Source organism: Lagenorhynchus albirostris, chromosome 9, assembly GCF_949774975.1.
Source record: "Lagenorhynchus albirostris chromosome 9, mLagAlb1.1, whole genome shotgun sequence".
Classification (NCBI taxonomy): domain Eukaryota; kingdom Metazoa; phylum Chordata; class Mammalia; order Artiodactyla; family Delphinidae; genus Lagenorhynchus; species Lagenorhynchus albirostris.
The window spans coordinates 13,327,361-13,346,338 of NC_083103.1; the positions used below are offsets into that span (position 1 = coordinate 13,327,361).

Sequence of the window (18,978 nt, forward strand, 5' to 3'; positions counted from 1 at the left end):
CAGGCGAGTGGCTACAAACCTTAGGCAGCGGAACATCTTCTTCTTGCAGTGAAATCTTGGATGGAACTCTAATATGGAAAACATTCATTAGTCTACCTTCATTTTATAGGTTCAGGTTTATAACATCTGCTGGTTGTAAAGCAAACATGAGCTCAATCAGCAAGAGTAATGAGACCGTTTTGATGAATGTAACTACCCGAAATCAGAGATTTGTGGATGACCGTTAACAGTTCTTTATCAGCCTTGCATCCAATTAAATTCTGACTTTTGATTGCTTAGTATTAGGAATATTCTGATCAACCCAGATAAATATATCCAAATGTTTGCTGATTAGAAAAACAATAGCTCACTTTGCAATCTCAGGCCATTCTACAAGCGAGGGAAGTGGGTTAGCATTTGGTATTGAGCACATTTGACTCAAATGCTTATGGGACTTCTGATGTTCCTCTGTGAACCCCTGAGCCACAATTTGTAAACCCCTGGGCCAGTGCAGTCGGGGACCCTGGGTGTGGGTCAGGGAGCCAGGATTCGTGAAGTGGAATGTGATTGGCTGCGAGGAGGAAATGCATGACCTTGGACAGTTACTTGACTTCTCTGTGCCTCAATACCCTCACCTTCCTGGGCATTATAGTACCTAGCTCACGCAGCTGTTGTGATGATTAAATGAGTTAGTGTGTGTAACATGGTTAGAAGAGTACCTGGCCCAAGAAACGGCTTTGTGTAAGAGCTGCCCTTGCTTCTACGGCACAGAGGAGCCTGGGCTGAACCCCTGACATTTTTCCATGGCCTCTTTCCACTAGGGGGCCTGGCTGTGGATTGGGTCCATGACAAACTCTACTGGACCGACTCAGGGACATCAAGGATTGAGGTGGCTAACCTGGACGGGGCCCACCGGAAGGTGCTTCTATGGCAGAACCTTGAGAAGCCCAGGGCCATTGCCTTGCACCCCATGGAGGGGTGAGTGAGTTGTGGTTCAAGCTCCCAGGTTCCTCATGCAACCTCCAGGGACAGTTCCCCCCCCCCCACCACCTGGGCCAGACTTTATTGGTAGGGGGTGGGGTGGGGGGGCAGGCATCCTCACAGGGTGATGTTAATAGCCTTGGCTGTGCACTCAGACACACCTGGATTTACAGCTCTTCAGTAATTGGCTGTATGGCCTTGGGCTAATTAATCTCTCTATGCCTCCATTTTACTCATTTCTAAACTGGTGATCGAAAATATACCTACCTCACAGCTGTGTGAAGATTAAAGATTGAATGAAATGATGCATTTTAAATGGCATAACACATTATATAAGTGGCAGATGTTTAGTATTTTTGTTATTAGTTCATAGGGTTGAGCTAATTAATAAAAATTAATAGGGGGCTTCCCTGGTGGCACAGTGGTTGAGAATCTGCCTGCCAATGCAGGGAACACAGGTTCCATCCCTGGTCAGGGAACTAGATCCCACATGCGTGCCGCAACTAAGAGTTTGCCTGCCACAACTAAGGAGCCCACCGGCTGCAACTAAAAAAAAAGCGCAAGTGCTGCAACTAAAGGAGCTGGCGAGCTGCAACTAAGACCCGGCACAACCAAAAAATAAATAAATCAGAATAAAATAACTTAAAAAAAAAACCTGGCAAAGTTGAATGGCAAGAAGCTGGCATTACTTTAAAATTAAAATAAAAATTAATAATTTTATTATTAGAAGAAAGGTCTCCTGAAATGCAAGTTCTTAGCCTCTGGTTTTTAAAACTTAAATGCAGGGACTTCCCTAGTGGTCCAGTGGTAAATAATCCGCCTTCCAATGCAGGGGACGCAGGTTCGATCCCTGGTCAGGGAACCAAGATCCCACGTGCTGCGGGGCAGCCAAGCCCGCGCGCCACAGCTACTGAGCTTGCGTGCCTCAACTAGAGAGCCCACGTGCCACAAACTACAGAGCCCACGCGCTCTGGAGCCCATGTGCCCTGGAGCCTGTGCGCCACCACTAGAGAAGAGAAAACCTGCACACCACAACTAGGGAGAAGCCTGTGCGCCCGAACGAGCGCCACAATGAAGGCTCCCGTGTGCCGCAACGAAGACCCCACGCAGCCAAATGAATAAATATTAAAAAGAAAAATTTAAGTGCGGTCAATCAAGGGGGGTGTCCTCTAAGATCCTACAGTTGCAGGTCAGCTGTTTTAGAAACACCGTGTGTGTGTGTGCGCGCATGCGCGCGCACGTGTGAAATTACAAAAGGCGGTGGTAGACATTATGACAAAGAAGAAAGTGCTTGTCCTAAGTCGTATCACCCTAGTATATTGTCAGTTCCACAAGGTCAGGATTTTTGTCTGTTTTGTTCACTGCTGCACTCCCAATACCCAAGATAGATATGCCCTGCTCGTAGCAGGTATTCCAAAATTTTTTTTGTTAAATGAATACATGCCCTGTCTAGAGACATTTAAATTCAAATATTGAAAAAATGCTCTGCAGACCAAACAATGTGTCTCCTAACAGTTGGAGTCACCTGGTTTAAACCAATAAAAGCCCCCTGCCTGATTACTATCCTGGGTACTTACCCACCCTCTACTGCCTTCCTCGCAATGTGCTTTTTTCTATTCCCAGTACCATTTACTGGACAGACTGGGGCAACACCCCCCGCATCGAGGCCTCCAGCATGGATGGCTCTGGACGCCGCATCATCGCCGATACCCATCTCTTCTGGCCCAACGGCCTCACCATTGACTATGCCGGGCGTCGTATGTACTGGGTGGACGCTAAGCACCACGTCATCGAGAGGGCCGATCTGGACGGGAGTCACCGCAAGGCTGTCATTAGCCAGGGTGAGGCCCTCCCTTCACTCTCCTTTATCTCTCATCCTACTTCCACTGTCCCAGCCCCCAGGAGCCGTGGCAGAGGGTGAGATTTGTACAGTTGCTGGGCCTGGGCCCAGGGGCCAGGCAGGCCATGTCTAGACTGAGGTCATCCTGGGCTTTCCCCCAGGCCTCCCGCATCCCTTTGCCATCACCGTGTTTGAAGATAGCCTGTACTGGACAGACTGGCACACCAAGAGCATCAATAGTGCTAACAAGTTTACTGGCAAGAACCAGGAGATCATTCGCAACAAACTGCACTTCCCCATGGACATCCACACCTTGCACCCCCAGCGCCAGCCTGCAGGTAAAAAACCGCCCACCTGGTGGGCCTCCAGTGCTTCTGAGAACCTTCCTTGCACCTGTCACAGTTGCCGTTGTTTCTCGCGGGGAAATTTGAGATTAGCACTGATGTGGGCGAATCCCTCCCTCTGCTGGAAATTTAGGGTAGCACAACGTTGAGACTCATGAAGGACTTTCAATTTCACTGTCCCCATCTAATTCATGCAGACATTTCCTGTGTGTCAGGTATTCACTCTGCTTACAGGTGGGGCAGATATAAAAACTAATAAGGCGTAGTTCCTCCCTTGAGGGAACTCATACCCTTGCTAAACCACTACTCACTAGTCTTGGGACCGCTTCTCCCAACCTTTGGTCTTACCCGACCTTCTTGCTCTGGGCTTTTTGAGCAGGGAAAAACCGCTGTGGGGACAACAACGGAGGCTGCACCCACCTGTGTCTTCCCAGTGGACAGAACTACACCTGTGCCTGCCCCACTGGCTTCCGCAAGATCAGCAGCCATGCCTGTGCCCAGAGTAAGTGGGTCTAGGGCACCTGCCTCAATGGACATGCCTTGTAAGGGTGGGTGGAAGGAACAAGGGATAGGAGTTCAGGGATTGCCAGTTGTGGGGAGGAGCCGGGCTCCTCAGGTAGCCCCTGGAGAGGAAGAATGTAAGAGGCTGAGGGCTCCCATGTCAAAGCTGAGGGCTGGGCTTCCCTGGTGGTGCAGTGGTTGAGAGTCCGCCTGCCGATGCAGGGGACACGCGTTCGTGTCCCGGTCCGGGAAGATCCCACATGCCGCGAAGCGGCTGGGCCCGTGAGCCATGGCCGCTGAGCCTGCGTGTCCGGAGCCTGTGCTCTGCAGCGGGAGAGGCCACAACAGTGAGAGGCCCACGTACCGCAAAAAAAAAAAAAAAAAAAAAGCTGAGGGCTGAGGGCCCAGCAGTAGTCCCTGAAGGCTCAGTGACACCACCCAGTCAAATATGAACTCCTGCAGCCAGGCTTGTGTATCATTTCACCCAGGATGCTTTGTCTGTAGGCAGCAAGAGGGTTCCAGGCCCTTCTACAAAGCAGGGGAATGGCTTCCTAGCTCTTTACCTTTAGCCTCACCCTGTTACAGACTTTCTCTCAGCCCCTAAACCATAGAGTAAGATCAGGACTTCTAATGGTGCTCTGCATACATAAGCCCTGGATAAATAAGTGCCTAGTGAGTGAAAGATAATGGGATTCCCAGGGGGCTCCCTGAACCGCTACTCTGGCTTCCTTTGAGCTCCTGAAGGTGTATTGCCTTGAGAGGGTGGCCTTGTCTAGCTCAGTGGTGCAGGTGCTTTTTCCTAAGAATAGTCCAGAGAAGCGTGATCCAGATGTATAGCACAACCAGCAAGGGGCTGGGGTAATTCCTCACACATCACAGCTCTTCTCATTTACTGCTGTATGCCCACTGATCCTCTTATCTCTGGTTAAAATCAAATTTCTCTTGGGATCTAGGTCTTTTCCAGAGAGTGAAATTAGGAAACCTATTCAGAGGAACAGGGGCAGTGGTCATTCAACACTTTGATTGAGAACCTCATTTCCTTGCCTTCTTTTGTGCCCAGCTATTCCCACGTTGTCTTAATGAGATGCAAGGAACTTCCCCTTAAAGGTTTCCCAGAGCTTAAAAGAAGATAGGTGATAAAGTTAGGCAGGAAGTGCCTTTCCAAGCAGAATAGTATATGGGGAAATATTCAGACAGACCAGAATAGGGGCAGAGGATGGAAAAGAGCCAGCTGGGAAGAAGCTCTATAGAGGTGTGGCCAGAGCTCCATCTCTGGAGTCAGACCTGAGTTCAAGTCCCTGCTTCGGTGCTTTGTAGCTGTGGGATCCTGGACCAGTTACTTGGCCCCTGTTAGCCTCAGGATTGCTTATCCAGAGAATGAGAATAAGAATGGCATGAACCACAAAGGGTTGTTATGAGGGTAAAGGAGACGAGGCAAGAAAAGCACCAAGCTTGGTGCCTGGCAAGGAGTAAGTGCTCTGCAAATAGTCATTATTGGCTGAAGTCATGAAGAGCAAGAAGAAGGGATCTAGATGACGGAGTGGAGCAGAAGTCCTGAAGCGGACACGAAGGCAGAGAGGCAGGGTGGGATTGACAGTGACCTAGGCAGTACACCAGAGGAGCCTGAGCAAAGTAACAGGAGAGGCAAGCTGAGATGAAGCTGACAGACGCTTAAACAGGATGCACCTCTGGGCCCTGGTCGAGTCTACTTCCATTGGATCTTAAAGTCTGATTGTGCTAGCACGGGCTGCCCGATGCTCAAAGGGGGCCTGAGGTGTGAAGAGTAGGGGACAAAGGGCACCAGACCCCAGGAAGTGTGATTGAACCAGATGTCACACAGGTGAGCGTCTGTGTCTGTCATTGTTATTGGATTTAGAGCATTAAAAGAAGACCCCTTTCGGCCTTTGATCAGGTCTTGACAAGTTCCTGCTTTTTGCCCGAAGGATGGACATCCGTCGGATCAGCTTCGACACAGAGGACCTGTCCGATGATGTCATCCCACTGGCTGACGTGCGCAGTGCTGTGGCCCTTGACTGGGACTCCCGGGATGACCACGTGTACTGGACGGATGTCAGCACTGACACCATCAGCAGGGCCAAGTGGGATGGAACAGGACAGGAGGTAGGGCCCAGCGTGGGCCCAGGCCCTTGGGGAGGGCAGAGATTGAGGGATGGAATTCACCTTCTCCTGGGTAAGGGCTTCCCCTACCTTTGCCAGCCTGTGAATTGGTGGAGTTTGGGCCCCAGAGCTGGGGTGTAAGTCCAGTTGGTGACACAGCTTTGCTTCCTGCCTAGGTGGTAGTGGATACCAGTTTGGAGAGCCCGGCAGGCCTGGCCATTGATTGGGTCACCAACAAGCTGTACTGGACAGATGCAGGTATGTAGAGGGCAACTATGGCCTGGCTCTCTGGGATCCTCTTATTTAAACCCGTGGCCTCGGGTACAAAGGGCCCAGTGCCCCTCCTAGACCATTTCTGTCTTGACCTGAAGTCCTTGGTAGGTCAGGAGTGGTTGGGCTGCTGCAGAGCTGAAGTTAGCCGCTCACATCTGAGGGTTGGGCCTTTGCTATTCAAGTGGCGGCTACTTCTGCTGTGCAGCTGATGCTTGAGAATGCTTTGCGTCATTTCAGATAAGGAACCTACGCCCTGTGGTTTTCCTTCCATCGCTGTCTTGGTAAAAGAGGCATTTTCTATTAGGCAGTTAAATGTGGGAGGTAAGGGGAATGCCTTAAACCAGAGCTATCAAAGTGTGGTTCCCAGCAGAATCAGCATCAGCATTACCTGGGAACTTGGTAGAAATGCAGATTCTTGGGCCCCACGTCATACCTGCTGAATTGGAATCTTCGGGGGTTAGGTTCAGGAATCTCTACTTTCACGAGCTGTTCTGGTTTTTGTGCACACTAAAGTTTGAGAAGCATTGCCTTAAATTATAGGACAGAGTGGGTTGCTTGGGTTGAGGAAGACTTACTCTTCCACGAAATGGAACTGATCACTTCCTTGAATTTCTTCTTGATATTCAATTCACTAAATATCCATTGCGCATTTATCACAAAGTATTGCTTGAGCATCTACGGCATGCCCTGCTCTGTGCTGGGCATGGGAGGTAAGAGGGCGAGTGACCAAGACTAGTTTATGTCTTTGCCCCTTACTTCTTGGTAGGGACAGACCGGATTGAAGTGGCCAACACGGATGGCAGCATGAGAACAGTACTCATCTGGGAAAACCTTGATCGTCCCCGGGACATCGTAGTGGAACCCATGGGCGGGTGAGCACCAGCCCCTTTGGAACAAGTTCCCCCCACCCCCAGATCTGAGTACTAGGGGGGAGTCTGGAGGTTAGAGAGAGTGGCTAGATCTCACGGGCGCACCAAGGAAGCAAGAGCAGCTGTAGAAACCACAGAGCATCGTGACAACTCTGTCTCCTTCACGGACAAGGAAACCTTTTACATTTAAAATTTTTTTTCTTTTTCTGTTTTTTTGTTTGGTTGGTTGGCTTTTTGGTCTGCTTACCAAAGTAATCCATTGTTTTTTTTAAAAAAAAAAAAAGTCTATAGAAAGTGAAGATTCCCTATAATCTCACTCTCCAAAAATAACTGTGGTTAACAGTTTAGGGTATTTTTTCCAGATTTTCTTCTATGTGTACGCATACATGTAGCGGTGGAGGTGATGGTTTTGGTTTGACAACAATGGCATACTCTTCTGTAACTTGGGTTTTCACTTGGCTATATATCTTAGCTATCTTTCCATTTGATTATATAGATCTATTTTTTTCTTCTTGGTGGTTATATAGAATTCTGTTAAGTTGATATACCATAATTATTTAACCCATCCAGTCAAGGAAACATTTAAGATCCTCAGGTACTTTTTGATAGGGATGTGAGATACAAGACCAGAACCCAGAAGGGGGCTGGGAACTGAGGCAAGAGGCTGGGGTAGCTATAGCAAGCAGAAACCCTCAAACCCTAGGAACCCTGAATCCCCACTGGGTATTAACTGGAAGGCTTGTAAGACCTCCCTTGCCTGTGCCCAGGTACATGTATTGGACGGACTGGGGTGCAAGCCCCAAGATTGAACGAGCTGGCATGGATGCCTCAGGTCGTCAGGTCATCATCTCTTCTAATCTGACGTGGCCTAATGGATTAGCCATTGACTATGGGTCCCAGCGGCTATACTGGGCTGATGCCGGCATGAAGACGATTGAATTTGCCGGACTGGATGGCAGCAAAAGGAAGGTAAGGGTGGTGCTAAGGCATCCTCCCCCAGCCCTGACAGCCTCCAGGGTGGCGCTTCCTAGCTGGCAGCTAACAGGACCCAGGGAAGCCTAGGGGTGATCCAGCATGGTGCATTTGCTATTTCTCTGAAACTGCGGCTGTGCTGCAGAGCCTGGGGTCCCTGCTCCTTGATGAAGAAAGGAAACTAGGGATCATGTGGCTTGTGGGCTGAGGGTATAAGTGCTTTCCTGATAACCATCAACACTAATGCTAATTAATCACCAGTTGCATACTGGGCCCATGACCTCTCTCTCTTTGTTTTTATTGTTTATTTTGATATAATTTCAAACCTACAGACAAGTTGTAAGAATATTCAAAAGAGGGCTTCCCTGGTGGCGCAATGGTTGAGAGTCCACCTGCCGATGCAGGGGACACGGGTTCGTGCCCCGGTCCGGAAAGATCCCATATGCCGCGGAGCGGCTAGGCCCGTGAGCCATGGCCACTGAGCCTGCGTGTCCGGAGCCTGTGCTCCTCAATGGGAGAGGCCACAACAGTGAGAGGCCCGCGTACCGCAAAAAAAAAAAAAAAAAAAAAAAAAAGAATAGTAAAAAGAACCAATAACTAATATTTTGCCACATTGTTTTTTTTTTTGATAGCAACTTTGGAGATAATTTTTTATTAATTTTTATTGGAGTATAGTTAGTTGCTTTACAATGTTGTGTTAGTTTCAGCTGTACAGCAAAGTGAACCTACTGTATAGCACAGGGGACTCTACTCAGTGCTTTGCCACATTGTTATATCATTCTTATTCTCTCTCTGTCCACACACACCACACAATTCTTCTGAACCATCTGAGATTAAATTGGAGACATCCTGCCGTTGAACCCATAATAGTCCAGTGCATATTTCCTAAGAATAAGAACACTGTCTTGCATAATCCCAATATAATGATCAATACCAGGAAATTTATCATTGATACAATATTACTATCTAATCACAGTCTATATTCAATTTCACCACCAATTGCCCCGATAATACCCTTATAGCTTTTTTTTTTTTCATTTTTCTTTTTTAGTCCAGGATCCAATCCCAGATCACAGTTGTTTTTAGTAATCATGTCTCTTTAATCTGGAACATTTCCTCAGCCTGTCTTTGTCTTTCCTGATCTTCGTATCTTTAAAGAGTAAATGCCAGTTATTTTGTAGAATGTCCCTCAGTTTGTCTGATGTTTCCTTATGATTAAGTTCAGATTATGCATTTGGGGCAGAAATACTACGGTAAGTAAAGTTGTGTCCTGAGTTTTCAATGTGTCTTATCAGTAGCCACCGATGTCAGCTTGTCCCATCATTGTGATACCAACTTTGGTGGTACAGTTAAGGTGGTGTCCACTGTAAAGTTGCTATTTCTCCTTTTGTAATTAATAAGTAATTTGTGCAGAGACACTCTGAGATTATGTAAATAATACATGATCTTTTACAATCATCACGCAACCCTTGGAGCCAGGCACTGTCACGATCATATCACAGATTGGCTGACCAAGACTCAGATTTTATAACCAGCTCTAGCTCAAGGTCACACAGCAGGTGGTACTGGCAGAGCTGCAACCTGCCTCCTCACCTGAGCCCTTGACCACTGCTCTGTACTGTCAGGACTTGCTGGGGCATGACACAAGTGCTGGGTCCCTGGCAGGTACTGATTGGAAGCCAGCTGCCCCACCCATTTGGGCTGACCCTCTACGGAGAGCGCATCTATTGGACTGACTGGCAGACCAAGAGTATTCAGAGTGCCGACCGGCTGACGGGACTGGACCGGGAGACCCTGCAGGAGAACCTGGAAAACCTCATGGACATCCACGTCTTCCACCGCCGGAGACCCCCAGGTAAGCAGCCCTTGGCCCACACTTGCTTCTCCTCTGCTTCCCTCTGCAATGGTCCTTCCCACTGACCCATTCCTCTCCACCCAGTGTCCACACCATGCGCTACGGAGAATGGCGGCTGCAGCCACCTGTGTCTTCGGTCCCCAAATCCAAGTGCCTTCAGCTGTACCTGCCCCACAGGCATCAACCTGATGCCTGATGGCAAGACCTGTTCACCAGGTAGGTCTAAGCATCACAGACCGAGATAGAGCCTCTCTGGGAGGAGCAGTGGCTCTCTTTCTTCCCTGCAAGTGGACTCTGGTGTGGTCTGAGAAACCTAAGCTTCTAGAGGCTTAGAGGCGAGATGAAGCTTTTAGAAAAAAGAAGAGGTCCAGAGGAGCAGGTAGACAGGATTAGAAGTAGGATCCAACTAGGTCTCATGGTGTCTTCATGCATATTAGAAAAAGATGCTCCTTTCTCAGACACTTTACTTTTATCTGTTGGGAAATTGTCATAATATACTTGTTCGGTTAGAACAAGTCAGTTTTGTTCCTTCTGCCCAAAATCGGTATAGTAAATACTAGAACATATGATATCTACAATTTGATGGTACCTCCTTTGGAAATGGCACTTTTGTGAGTACACACAACCAGCACAACCTTCGTATAGCCTTAATTGAAAGGTCTCAGAAGCAGGACCTGGCTGCCCAGATGTTGGATGTTTCTCCCTAGGGGCTGCTGCATGGTAGGCTGCATTTGAACCCTAACTTCCTGGGGAATTAGAGCAAGAAAGGAGCTCTGAATTGTGCTTCTCAGGTTGTGGGTAAAGCCCTCCTTCACCTAACATGAAGTTTCTTAAACTTCATGGTAAAAGGTCTTTCAAAGAGATTCATTTTCATGATATTAATAAAGAGTGATGACTATGTATCAGACCCAATGCTAAGGGTTTTCTGTACGTGATCTCTTTTATTCCTACAGCCACCCTGTTATTGTCCCCATTTTACAGATGATGAAAGTGAGCCTTAAACAATTTAAATAATGTGCCCAGGATCACAGAACTAGAAACTAATGGAGACAGGGCATGAACTTCAGTTTGCCTTACTCCAAATGTTCTTAATGGCTGTGCTAGGATGACTGTCCTCTTTCCTTCTCTCCCCACCTGGGCAGGCATGAACAGTTTCCTCATCTTCGCCAGGAGGATAGACATACGCATGGTCTCCTTGGACATCCCTTATTTTGCCGATGTGGTGGTACCAATCAACATTACCATGAAGAACACCATTGCCATTGGAGTGGATCCCCAGGAAGGTCTGTGTGGCCCTCCCTTCTCTCCTGGCCCACTGTCCCTGCCTTACAGCAATTGCTGCCCTTGCTTTCCCACCACCTTTGCCTCCTGGTAAGAGCCTGGGGGCTCCCCATTCCCTCTGGCATGACCCCTGCCCCATCTCTGTAGCACTTTCTCTTTGGTTATGAGGGCATGAGGTTTGGGAGCCTTCCACTTCATCTCTGCCAAGAGCTATCCTGCTATGATATTTCTATATTTCCCTTGATATCCTCTGCTCAGGGGTATAGGGCTCTCTGACATGCCCTGGTGTCTCAGGGCATGTTAGCTGTGTGTGTTCCTTTGGGGGGCGGGGTGAAAGTCCAGGCTGAGCCAAGGCTTCCCTTTCCAGGAAAAGTGTACTGGTCAGACAGCACGCTGCACAGGATCAGCCGTGCCAATCTGGATGGCTCACAGCATGAGGACATCATCACCACAGGTGGGCCTTGCTCCCAGCCCAGGGACCACCTGTCCGGCTACAGAGCTGGGGGAGATATCCCATCTGTTTGAAGGCAGGAGCCAGTGTGCTGTCTTGACTTCCTGCAGGGCTGCAGACCACAGATGGGCTCGCAGTGGATGCCGTTGGCCGGAAAGTGTACTGGACAGACACGGGAACCAACCGGATTGAAGTGGGCAACCTGGACGGGTCCATGCGGAAGGTGTTGGTGTGGCAGAACCTTGACAGCCCCCGTGCCATTGTACTGTACCACGAGATGGGGTGAGAGCAGCTCTGTGGCTCCAGGCTGCGGGATGGGCTGGCTTAGCTGGGGCGAAGGATGGGGTGAAGGGGGGCAGTGGAGAGCAAGCATGCTTCAAAGGAGCACTGAGACTGACCTCTCTGGGGCACTTCCACTTCCTTGTGACTTCTTTCAGGGTGGCAGTATAGTGTAGAGGTTAAAAGCATGAACCTCGGAATCAGAAATCCAGGATTCAAATTTCTTCACCATTTATTAGCTGCGTCTGTCACTTTGGGTCCAATATTTAACCTCCCTGGTCCTCAGCTTCCTTGCCTTTAAAATGGAGCCGACAATGGAAATGCATGCCTGTGGACCTTGTGAGGATTAAGTGGGATAATGCATGGGAAGTACTTTTTTTTTAACTGTAAAAAACATAACATTAAATTTACCATCTTAACCATTTTGAAGTGTACAGTTCAGTGGTGTTAAGTATATTCACATTATTGTGAAACAGATCTCCAGAACTTTTTCATCTTGCAAATCTGAAATTCTGTATTCATTAAGCAACAACTCCCTTTTGTGCATGTAAATACTTTTCACAGTGTTTGGCATATTGTTAAGTACTCACAGTAGACAGGAACTGTGGAAATAACCAGCTAGTATTGTTTCTTGCCCAGGTTCATGTACTGGACAGACTGGGGGGAGAATGCCAAGTTAGAGCGGTCTGGAATGGATGGCTCAGACCGTACCGTGCTCATCAGCAACAACCTAGGGTGGCCCAATGGACTGACTGTGGACAAGGCCAGCTCCCAACTGCTCTGGGCTGATGCCCACACGGAGGTGAGGGTCCTGCTCCTGCTGCTTTGCAGAAGCCTGGGGATATGGGAGAGGCCTATCTGGAATCTCCGCTGAGGGCTCCCAGTCTTCTGATAGCCACCCCTCACCCTCTCCTTCCTCTACAGCGAATTGAGGCTGCTGATCTGAATGGTGCCAGTCGGCACACCCTGGTGTCACCTGTGCAGCACCCATATGGCCTCACCCTGCTCGACTCCTATATCTACTGGACTGACTGGCAGACCCGTAGCATCCACCGTGCCGACAAGGGTACTGGCAGCAATGTCATCCTGGTGAGGTCCAACCTGCCAGGCCTCATGGACATCCAGGCTGTGGACAGGGCACAGCCACTGGGTGAGAAGATCCCTAGGGCTGTAAGCCAGAGCCTCTGACTTCCTGGGGGTATCTCAACATCAGAGATATATCCAGAGCACAGAGATGCCTTTACAACCCGAGAGACAGGGACCTGCCTAAGCCCCCTTGCAGGATCAGGCTGTGTTCCCTCTGGGTATGGCTGGTACTGCAACAGCAGGGTGCTGTCACCTTCAAAGGACTCCTGGAGACACCCCTGCTCCTTCTGCCTCTTCCCTGCCAGGCACCGAATCCTGTTATGTAGAATAGCAGACAATCAGGCACAAAAAACTAGGACCTTTATAAGATTCAGACCATATTCCAGGCTGGGTGTCAAAACTCGTGCTTCTCTTTCTCAGGTTTTAACAAGTGCAGCTCGAGAAATGGTGGCTGCTCTCACCTCTGCCTGCCTCGGCCCTCTGGCTTTTCCTGTGCCTGCCCCACTGGCATCCAGCTGAAGGGAGATGGGAAGACCTGTGACCCCTCTCCTGAGACCTACCTGCTCTTCTCCAGCCGCGGCTCCATCCGGCGTATCTCACTGGACACCAGCGACCACACAGACGTGCACGTGCCCGTTCCCGAGCTCAACAATGTCATCTCCCTGGATTATGACAGTGTGGATGGAAAGGTCTATTACACAGATGTGTTCCTGGATGTTATCAGGTATGAGGGTCCCCGAAACCTTCAGAAGACACAGACCTGCTTCTGACCTTTGATGGGTGAGGTTATGGTCTGTGTTGACCTCTAAATGGACTAAGTGATTCCGCAACTTGGATAGTGAGTTCTGACCCTGAACTGTATGCTTTATAGTGTTATCACTTACAGCAGAGTTTCAAACTTTTGTTTTCTTTTGTTTATTTAAAGATTATGAAGTGTTTCAAGATTTTTTTTTTTCTGGTCACGCCACTTGGCTTGTGGGATTTCCCAACCAGGGATTGTGTCCCCTGTGGTGGAAGTGCGGAGTTCTACCCACTGGACCGCCAGGGAATTTATCTATTTAAAGATTAATAGGGACTTCCCCGGTGGTCCAGTGGCTAAGACTCCACACTCCCAGTGCAGGGGGCCCAGGTTCGATCTCTGGTCGGAGAACTAGATCCCACACACATGCCGCAACTAAGAGTTCGCATGCCGCAACTAAAAAAGATCCTGCATGCCGCAACTAAGACCCGGCGCAGCCAAATAAATAAATAAATATTAAACAAAAAAAGATTAATAGAAGCCCAGTATGTAAAACAAACAGATAAAGTCAGGCTGGGGACCCGGAGCTTTCTACCTCTACGATTGGGCTCTGCAGGAGCTCCAGTGATCCTCTAAGACTCATTGATCAGTTGGCCGTGTAGCCAAACCAAGTATCTGTATTATAATGCAGGAACGCTGGCCAAATGCCAAGGCTTATGGTTATTTACAAGGTTGTGTTGGGTTTTGTTTTTTAATATTTTTTGTTTTATTTATTATTATTCCAGTTTTTTACCCCAACACAGCTGAGGAATGTGGTACCCTGTCACCAGTTAGAGGGTTTTACCATGGCAGAGATTCTCACATAGAAGAACAGGAGCATTCCCTTTTGTTCTCCCTGAGGGGTGTATTAGAATCTGGGAGCTGGTGGGCATATGTAGTTTACAAAAGTCCCCCGTGTATTTGTGACATGCCCCCCATCCTGAGGTTGAATTCCCTGGTGTAGGACTGCTATAAAAATGCACAGTAGATTTTGGAAAAATCTGCCCTTTCTCATAATCACTATCTAGCAATCCTTGTCTCCTCCTTAAGGTGTATGGGGTTTATTAACCTGTCTTTTGGCAAGACATGGGCCCAAATGCCCCCTACTTACAGCAGGAAACACTCTGTCCTCCCAATAATTTATTCAGTTTGGCAGATATTTTGAATACCTACTGTGCTAGATGCTGAGGAATGTACTTATAAATACCTGGTCCCTGCCCCTATGGGGCTTACAGTGTAGTGGGAATCCAATTATGGGAACATGGATGAAAGGGGTATCAGCCTATTGCTGATCTGGTCAGTCATCCAACCCTGGGCTGTTCCCCAAGGCGAGCAGATCTGAATGGCAGCAACATGGAGACGGTGATCGGGCGTGGGCTGAAGACCACCGATGGGCTGGCAGTGGACTGGGTGGCCAGGAATCTGTATTGGACAGATACAGGCCGAAATACCATTGAAGCATCGAGGCTAGATGGTTCCTGCCGCAAAGTGCTGATTAACAACAGCCTGGATGAACCTCGGGCCATTGCCGTTTTCCCCAGGAAGGGGTAAGTTTTTTGGCCAGCGGAAAAGAGACCCAGGGAAGAAGGGCCTGATGAAGAGGCTCTTGAAAGATACCTGTATATTAATGGTATCTGGGTGTCCCTGTATTCTCTCGACCTCTGGATGCCATCTTCCCATGCCTTGCTGATGGCGCTCTTGTGTCCCAGGTACCTCTTCTGGACAGACTGGGGCCACATTGCCAAGATTGAACGGGCGAACTTGGATGGCTCTGAGCGGAAGGTCCTCATCAACACAGACCTGGGTTGGCCCAATGGCCTTACCCTGGACTATGATACCCGCAGGTGGGAATCCTGTCCCAGACAGCCTCCTGGAAATCAGGTGGGCAGAGGAGAGGATGGTTGAGATTGAAGTAGTGAAAACAAACAAGTAGAAAGCTCCTTGGTAGGTAGGGAAAAGCAAGCAGTGAGAAGTATGAGGGCACAAATTCTTGGAGCAGGTGTTGCTGAATCCAGCACTCAACCCTCAGGCGGGGATTATCTGGTTTACGTGTTTTTCATTTGAATGCTTTAGCAGAGCAGATCCACTACCCCCATCCAGTTAACCGATTCTTTGCATTTGTTGCTCTCCTGATCCCATCAGGTATTGGAATTTGCAACTCCTGATCTAGATTAAAAATACTGGAGGGCAGGAGAAGAGGGAGGAAGAGGCTCCAAAGCAGTCAATTCTCCTTTCTGCTCTCAGAAGAAGGGAAGGGAATCAAAGTCACCTGGAGAGTTGGACTGGAGGAGAGGAATGCCTTCTTCCGTTAACTTCACTGAGCTCTTTGTAGACTGAGTCTCTTCTTGAAGGGCGTTCACAGGAATTTGGGCTTTGGTTCTTGGGTAGGAGTCAAAGGGTTATCAAGTCGTTGAAGATGAGACTGGGGGCTGGCTCCTCCGAGGTCACTAGATTTCTACCCTCCGCAGAACAGCCATGGCCTCCCCACTTATGAGTCACCAACCAAGTTCTGCTCTTCAGCTTGGGGATTCCCAGTGACCTCTCATCAAGTCAACTTGACTGCTCACAGCACCTGCCAGTTCAGCTCAGGAGGGGACAGCTAGCTCCCTGAGGGCAGGGCTGGGCTACCTGGCAAGTGTCTTCAGCAGCTGCCTTTTCTCCTTTCCTTTACAGGATCTACTGGGTGGATGCCCATCTGGACCGGATTGAGAGCGCTGACCTCAGTGGGAAGCTCCGGCAGGTCTTGGTCAGCCACGTGTCGCACCCCTTTGCTCTCACTCAGGTACTGGCTCAGGAGAGAGGTAACTAAACCTCCTTGACAGGGGTGTTTCCTCGGGGTTCTGCATCAGCAGCCTCAGCCCCAGGTGCTACTGAACAGGTTTGCTATGGAAGCTCATTTTAGGGGTGATTCTTGTACACTGAAGCCTTGCCACTATGTGCCCTGCTGCTCCTGCTGTCCCATGTTCTAACATTCGAAGCAGTGGCTCTCAAACAGCTGTACGGAGTCAACTGTGGAATTTGTTAAAATGCATATTCCCAGGCACTGGATATAAAGAATCTGCCTCCTGAAGGTTGGGCAAGGAATATTCATTTTAACAAGTTCCCCAGCTGATCCCAGTGCTGTGGTCCCAGCATGCAAGCTCAGGCAGCTTACTTTAGTGGGCAGAGGTGTGGAGTGGCTGAGAGCCAGAGTTTTGAGGCAGGTATCCGGTCGGTAAGTGTTTACTGAGTGAGTACCTCCCATGAGCCAGCTCTGTGGGTTCAAGTTCTGCCTGTGTCATGAAGTAACTATGCAACTTTGACAAGACAGTGAACTTCTCTAAGCTTCACTTACTTATAAAATAAATGAGTTTAATAATAGCATCGGGCTTCCCTGGTGGCACAGTGGTTGAGAGTCCGCCTGCCGATGCAGGGGACACGGGTTCATGCCCCAGTCCGGGAAGATCCCACACGCTGCGGAGCGGCTGGGCCCATGAGCCATGGCCGCTGAGCCTGCGTGTCTGGAGCCTGTGCTCCGCAAAGGGAGAGGCCACAACAGTGAGAGGCCCACGTACCGCAAAAAACAAAAAACAAAAAATAATAGTATCCTCCTGAAATATACACAAAGCATTAGCAGAGTATCTGGCACTCAGTGCGTGTTATTTCTAATCATTTTATTTAGTATTAGCTGTCACTATTTTAGAGTTCTAACCCTGTATAATAATTCAAGAAAGGAAAAAAGGTATACCAAGCTTGGGGCCAAAACAGGGATTCTCAATCATTTAAAAATCTTTGTCCCTCGGGAGGGACACTCCCAAACTCATTCTACAAGGCTACCATCACCCTGATACCAAAACCAAAGATGTCACAAAAAAAGAAAACTATAGGCCAATATCTCTGATGAACATAGATGCAAAAATCCTCAACAAAATACTAGCAAACAGAATCCAACAGCACATGAAAAGGATCATACACCATGATCAAGTGGGGTTTATCCCAGGAATGCAAGGATTCTTCAATATATGCAAATCAATCAATGGGATACAGCTACTAACAAACTGAAGGATAAAAACCATATGATAGGGCTTCCCTGGTGGCGCAGTGGTTGAGAGTCCGATGCTGATGCAGGGGACACGGGTTCGTGCCCCGGTTTGGGAAGATCCCACATGCCGCGGAGTGGCTGGGCCTGTGAGCCATGGCCGCTGAGCCTGTGCGTCCAGAGCCTGTGCTCCGCAACGGGAGAGGCCACAACAGTGAGAGGCCCACGTACCGCAAAAAAAAACAAAAAAAACAAACCATATGATAATCTCAATAGATGCAGAAAAAGCTTTTGACAAAATTCAACACCTATTTATGATAAAACTCTCCAGAAAGTAGGCATAGAGGGAAACTACCTCAACACAATAAAGGCCATATATGACAAACCCACAGCCAACGTCATTCTCAATGGTGAAGAGCTGAAACCATTTCCTCTAAGATCAGGAACAAGACAAGGTTGCCCACTCTCACCACTATTATTCAACATAGTTTTGGAAGTTTTAGCCACAGCAATCAGAGAAGAAAAAGAAATAAAAGGAATCCAAATCGGAAAAGAAGTAAAACTGTCACTGTTTGCAGATGACATGATACTATACTTAGAGAATCCTAAAGATGCTACCAGAAAACTACTAGAGCTAATCAATGAACTTGGTAGAGTTGCAGGGTACAAAATTAATGCGCAGAAATCTCTTGCATTCCTATACACTAATGATGAAAAATCTGAAAGAGAAATTAAGGAAACACTCCCATTTACCACTGCAACAAAAAGAATAAAATACCTAGGAATAAACCTACCTAGACAAAAGACTTGTATGCAGAAAACTATGAGACACTGATGAGAGAACTTAAAGATGATACAAACAGATGTAGATATACCATGTTCTTGGATTGGAAGAATCAACATTGTGAAAATGACTGTACTACCCAAAGCAATCTACAGATTCAGTGCAATCCCTATCAAACTACCAATGGCATTTTTCACAGAACTAGAACAAAAAATTTCACAATTTGTATGGAAACACAAAAGACCCCGAATAGCCAAAACAATCTTGAGAAAGAAAAATGGAGCTGGAGGAATCAGGCTCCTGAGCTTCAGACTTTACTACAAAGCTACAGTAATCAAGACAGTATGGTACTGTCACAAAAACAGAAATATAGATCAATGGAACAGGATAGAAAGCCCAGAGATAAACCCACGCACATATGGTCACCTTATCTTTGATAAAGGAGGCAAGAGTATACAATGGAGAAAAGACAGCCTCTTCAATAAGTGGTGCTGGGAAAACTGGACAGCTACATGTAAAAGAATGAAATTAGAACACTTCCTGGACTTCCCTGGTGGCGCAGTGGTTAA

The 18,978-nt window shown here is 48.2% G+C and overlaps 1 protein-coding gene across 2 annotated transcripts in view; it reads left to right on the top strand.

Annotated features, from left to right (window-relative positions):
• LRP4 (LDL receptor related protein 4) overlaps positions 1-18,978 on the top strand; it is a 58,210-nt gene that overhangs the window by 18,732 nt on the left and 20,500 nt on the right. The window contains exons 13-31 of one of the 2 annotated variants that reach the window (XM_060159252.1): positions 801-957; positions 2,584-2,801; positions 2,962-3,138; positions 3,524-3,646; positions 5,558-5,766; positions 5,940-6,021; positions 6,803-6,908; positions 7,673-7,874; positions 9,543-9,732; positions 9,817-9,948; positions 10,875-11,015; positions 11,381-11,467; positions 11,575-11,746; positions 12,383-12,545; positions 12,668-12,893; positions 13,250-13,553; positions 14,936-15,154; positions 15,317-15,451; positions 16,281-16,389. In XM_060159252.1, coding sequence (XP_060015235.1) covers positions 801-957; positions 2,584-2,801; positions 2,962-3,138; positions 3,524-3,646; positions 5,558-5,766; positions 5,940-6,021; positions 6,803-6,908; positions 7,673-7,874; positions 9,543-9,732; positions 9,817-9,948; positions 10,875-11,015; positions 11,381-11,467; positions 11,575-11,746; positions 12,383-12,545; positions 12,668-12,893; positions 13,250-13,553; positions 14,936-15,154; positions 15,317-15,451; positions 16,281-16,389 — 3,152 coding nt within the window. Of the gene's footprint in view, positions 1-800; positions 958-2,583; positions 2,802-2,961; positions 3,139-3,520; positions 3,647-5,557; positions 5,767-5,939; positions 6,022-6,802; positions 6,909-7,672; positions 7,875-9,542; positions 9,733-9,816; positions 9,949-10,874; positions 11,016-11,380; positions 11,468-11,574; positions 11,747-12,382; positions 12,546-12,667; positions 12,894-13,249; positions 13,554-14,935; positions 15,155-15,316; positions 15,452-16,280; positions 16,390-18,978 lie in introns of both variants that reach the window. The other variant, XM_060159253.1, reaches the window with a different exon arrangement.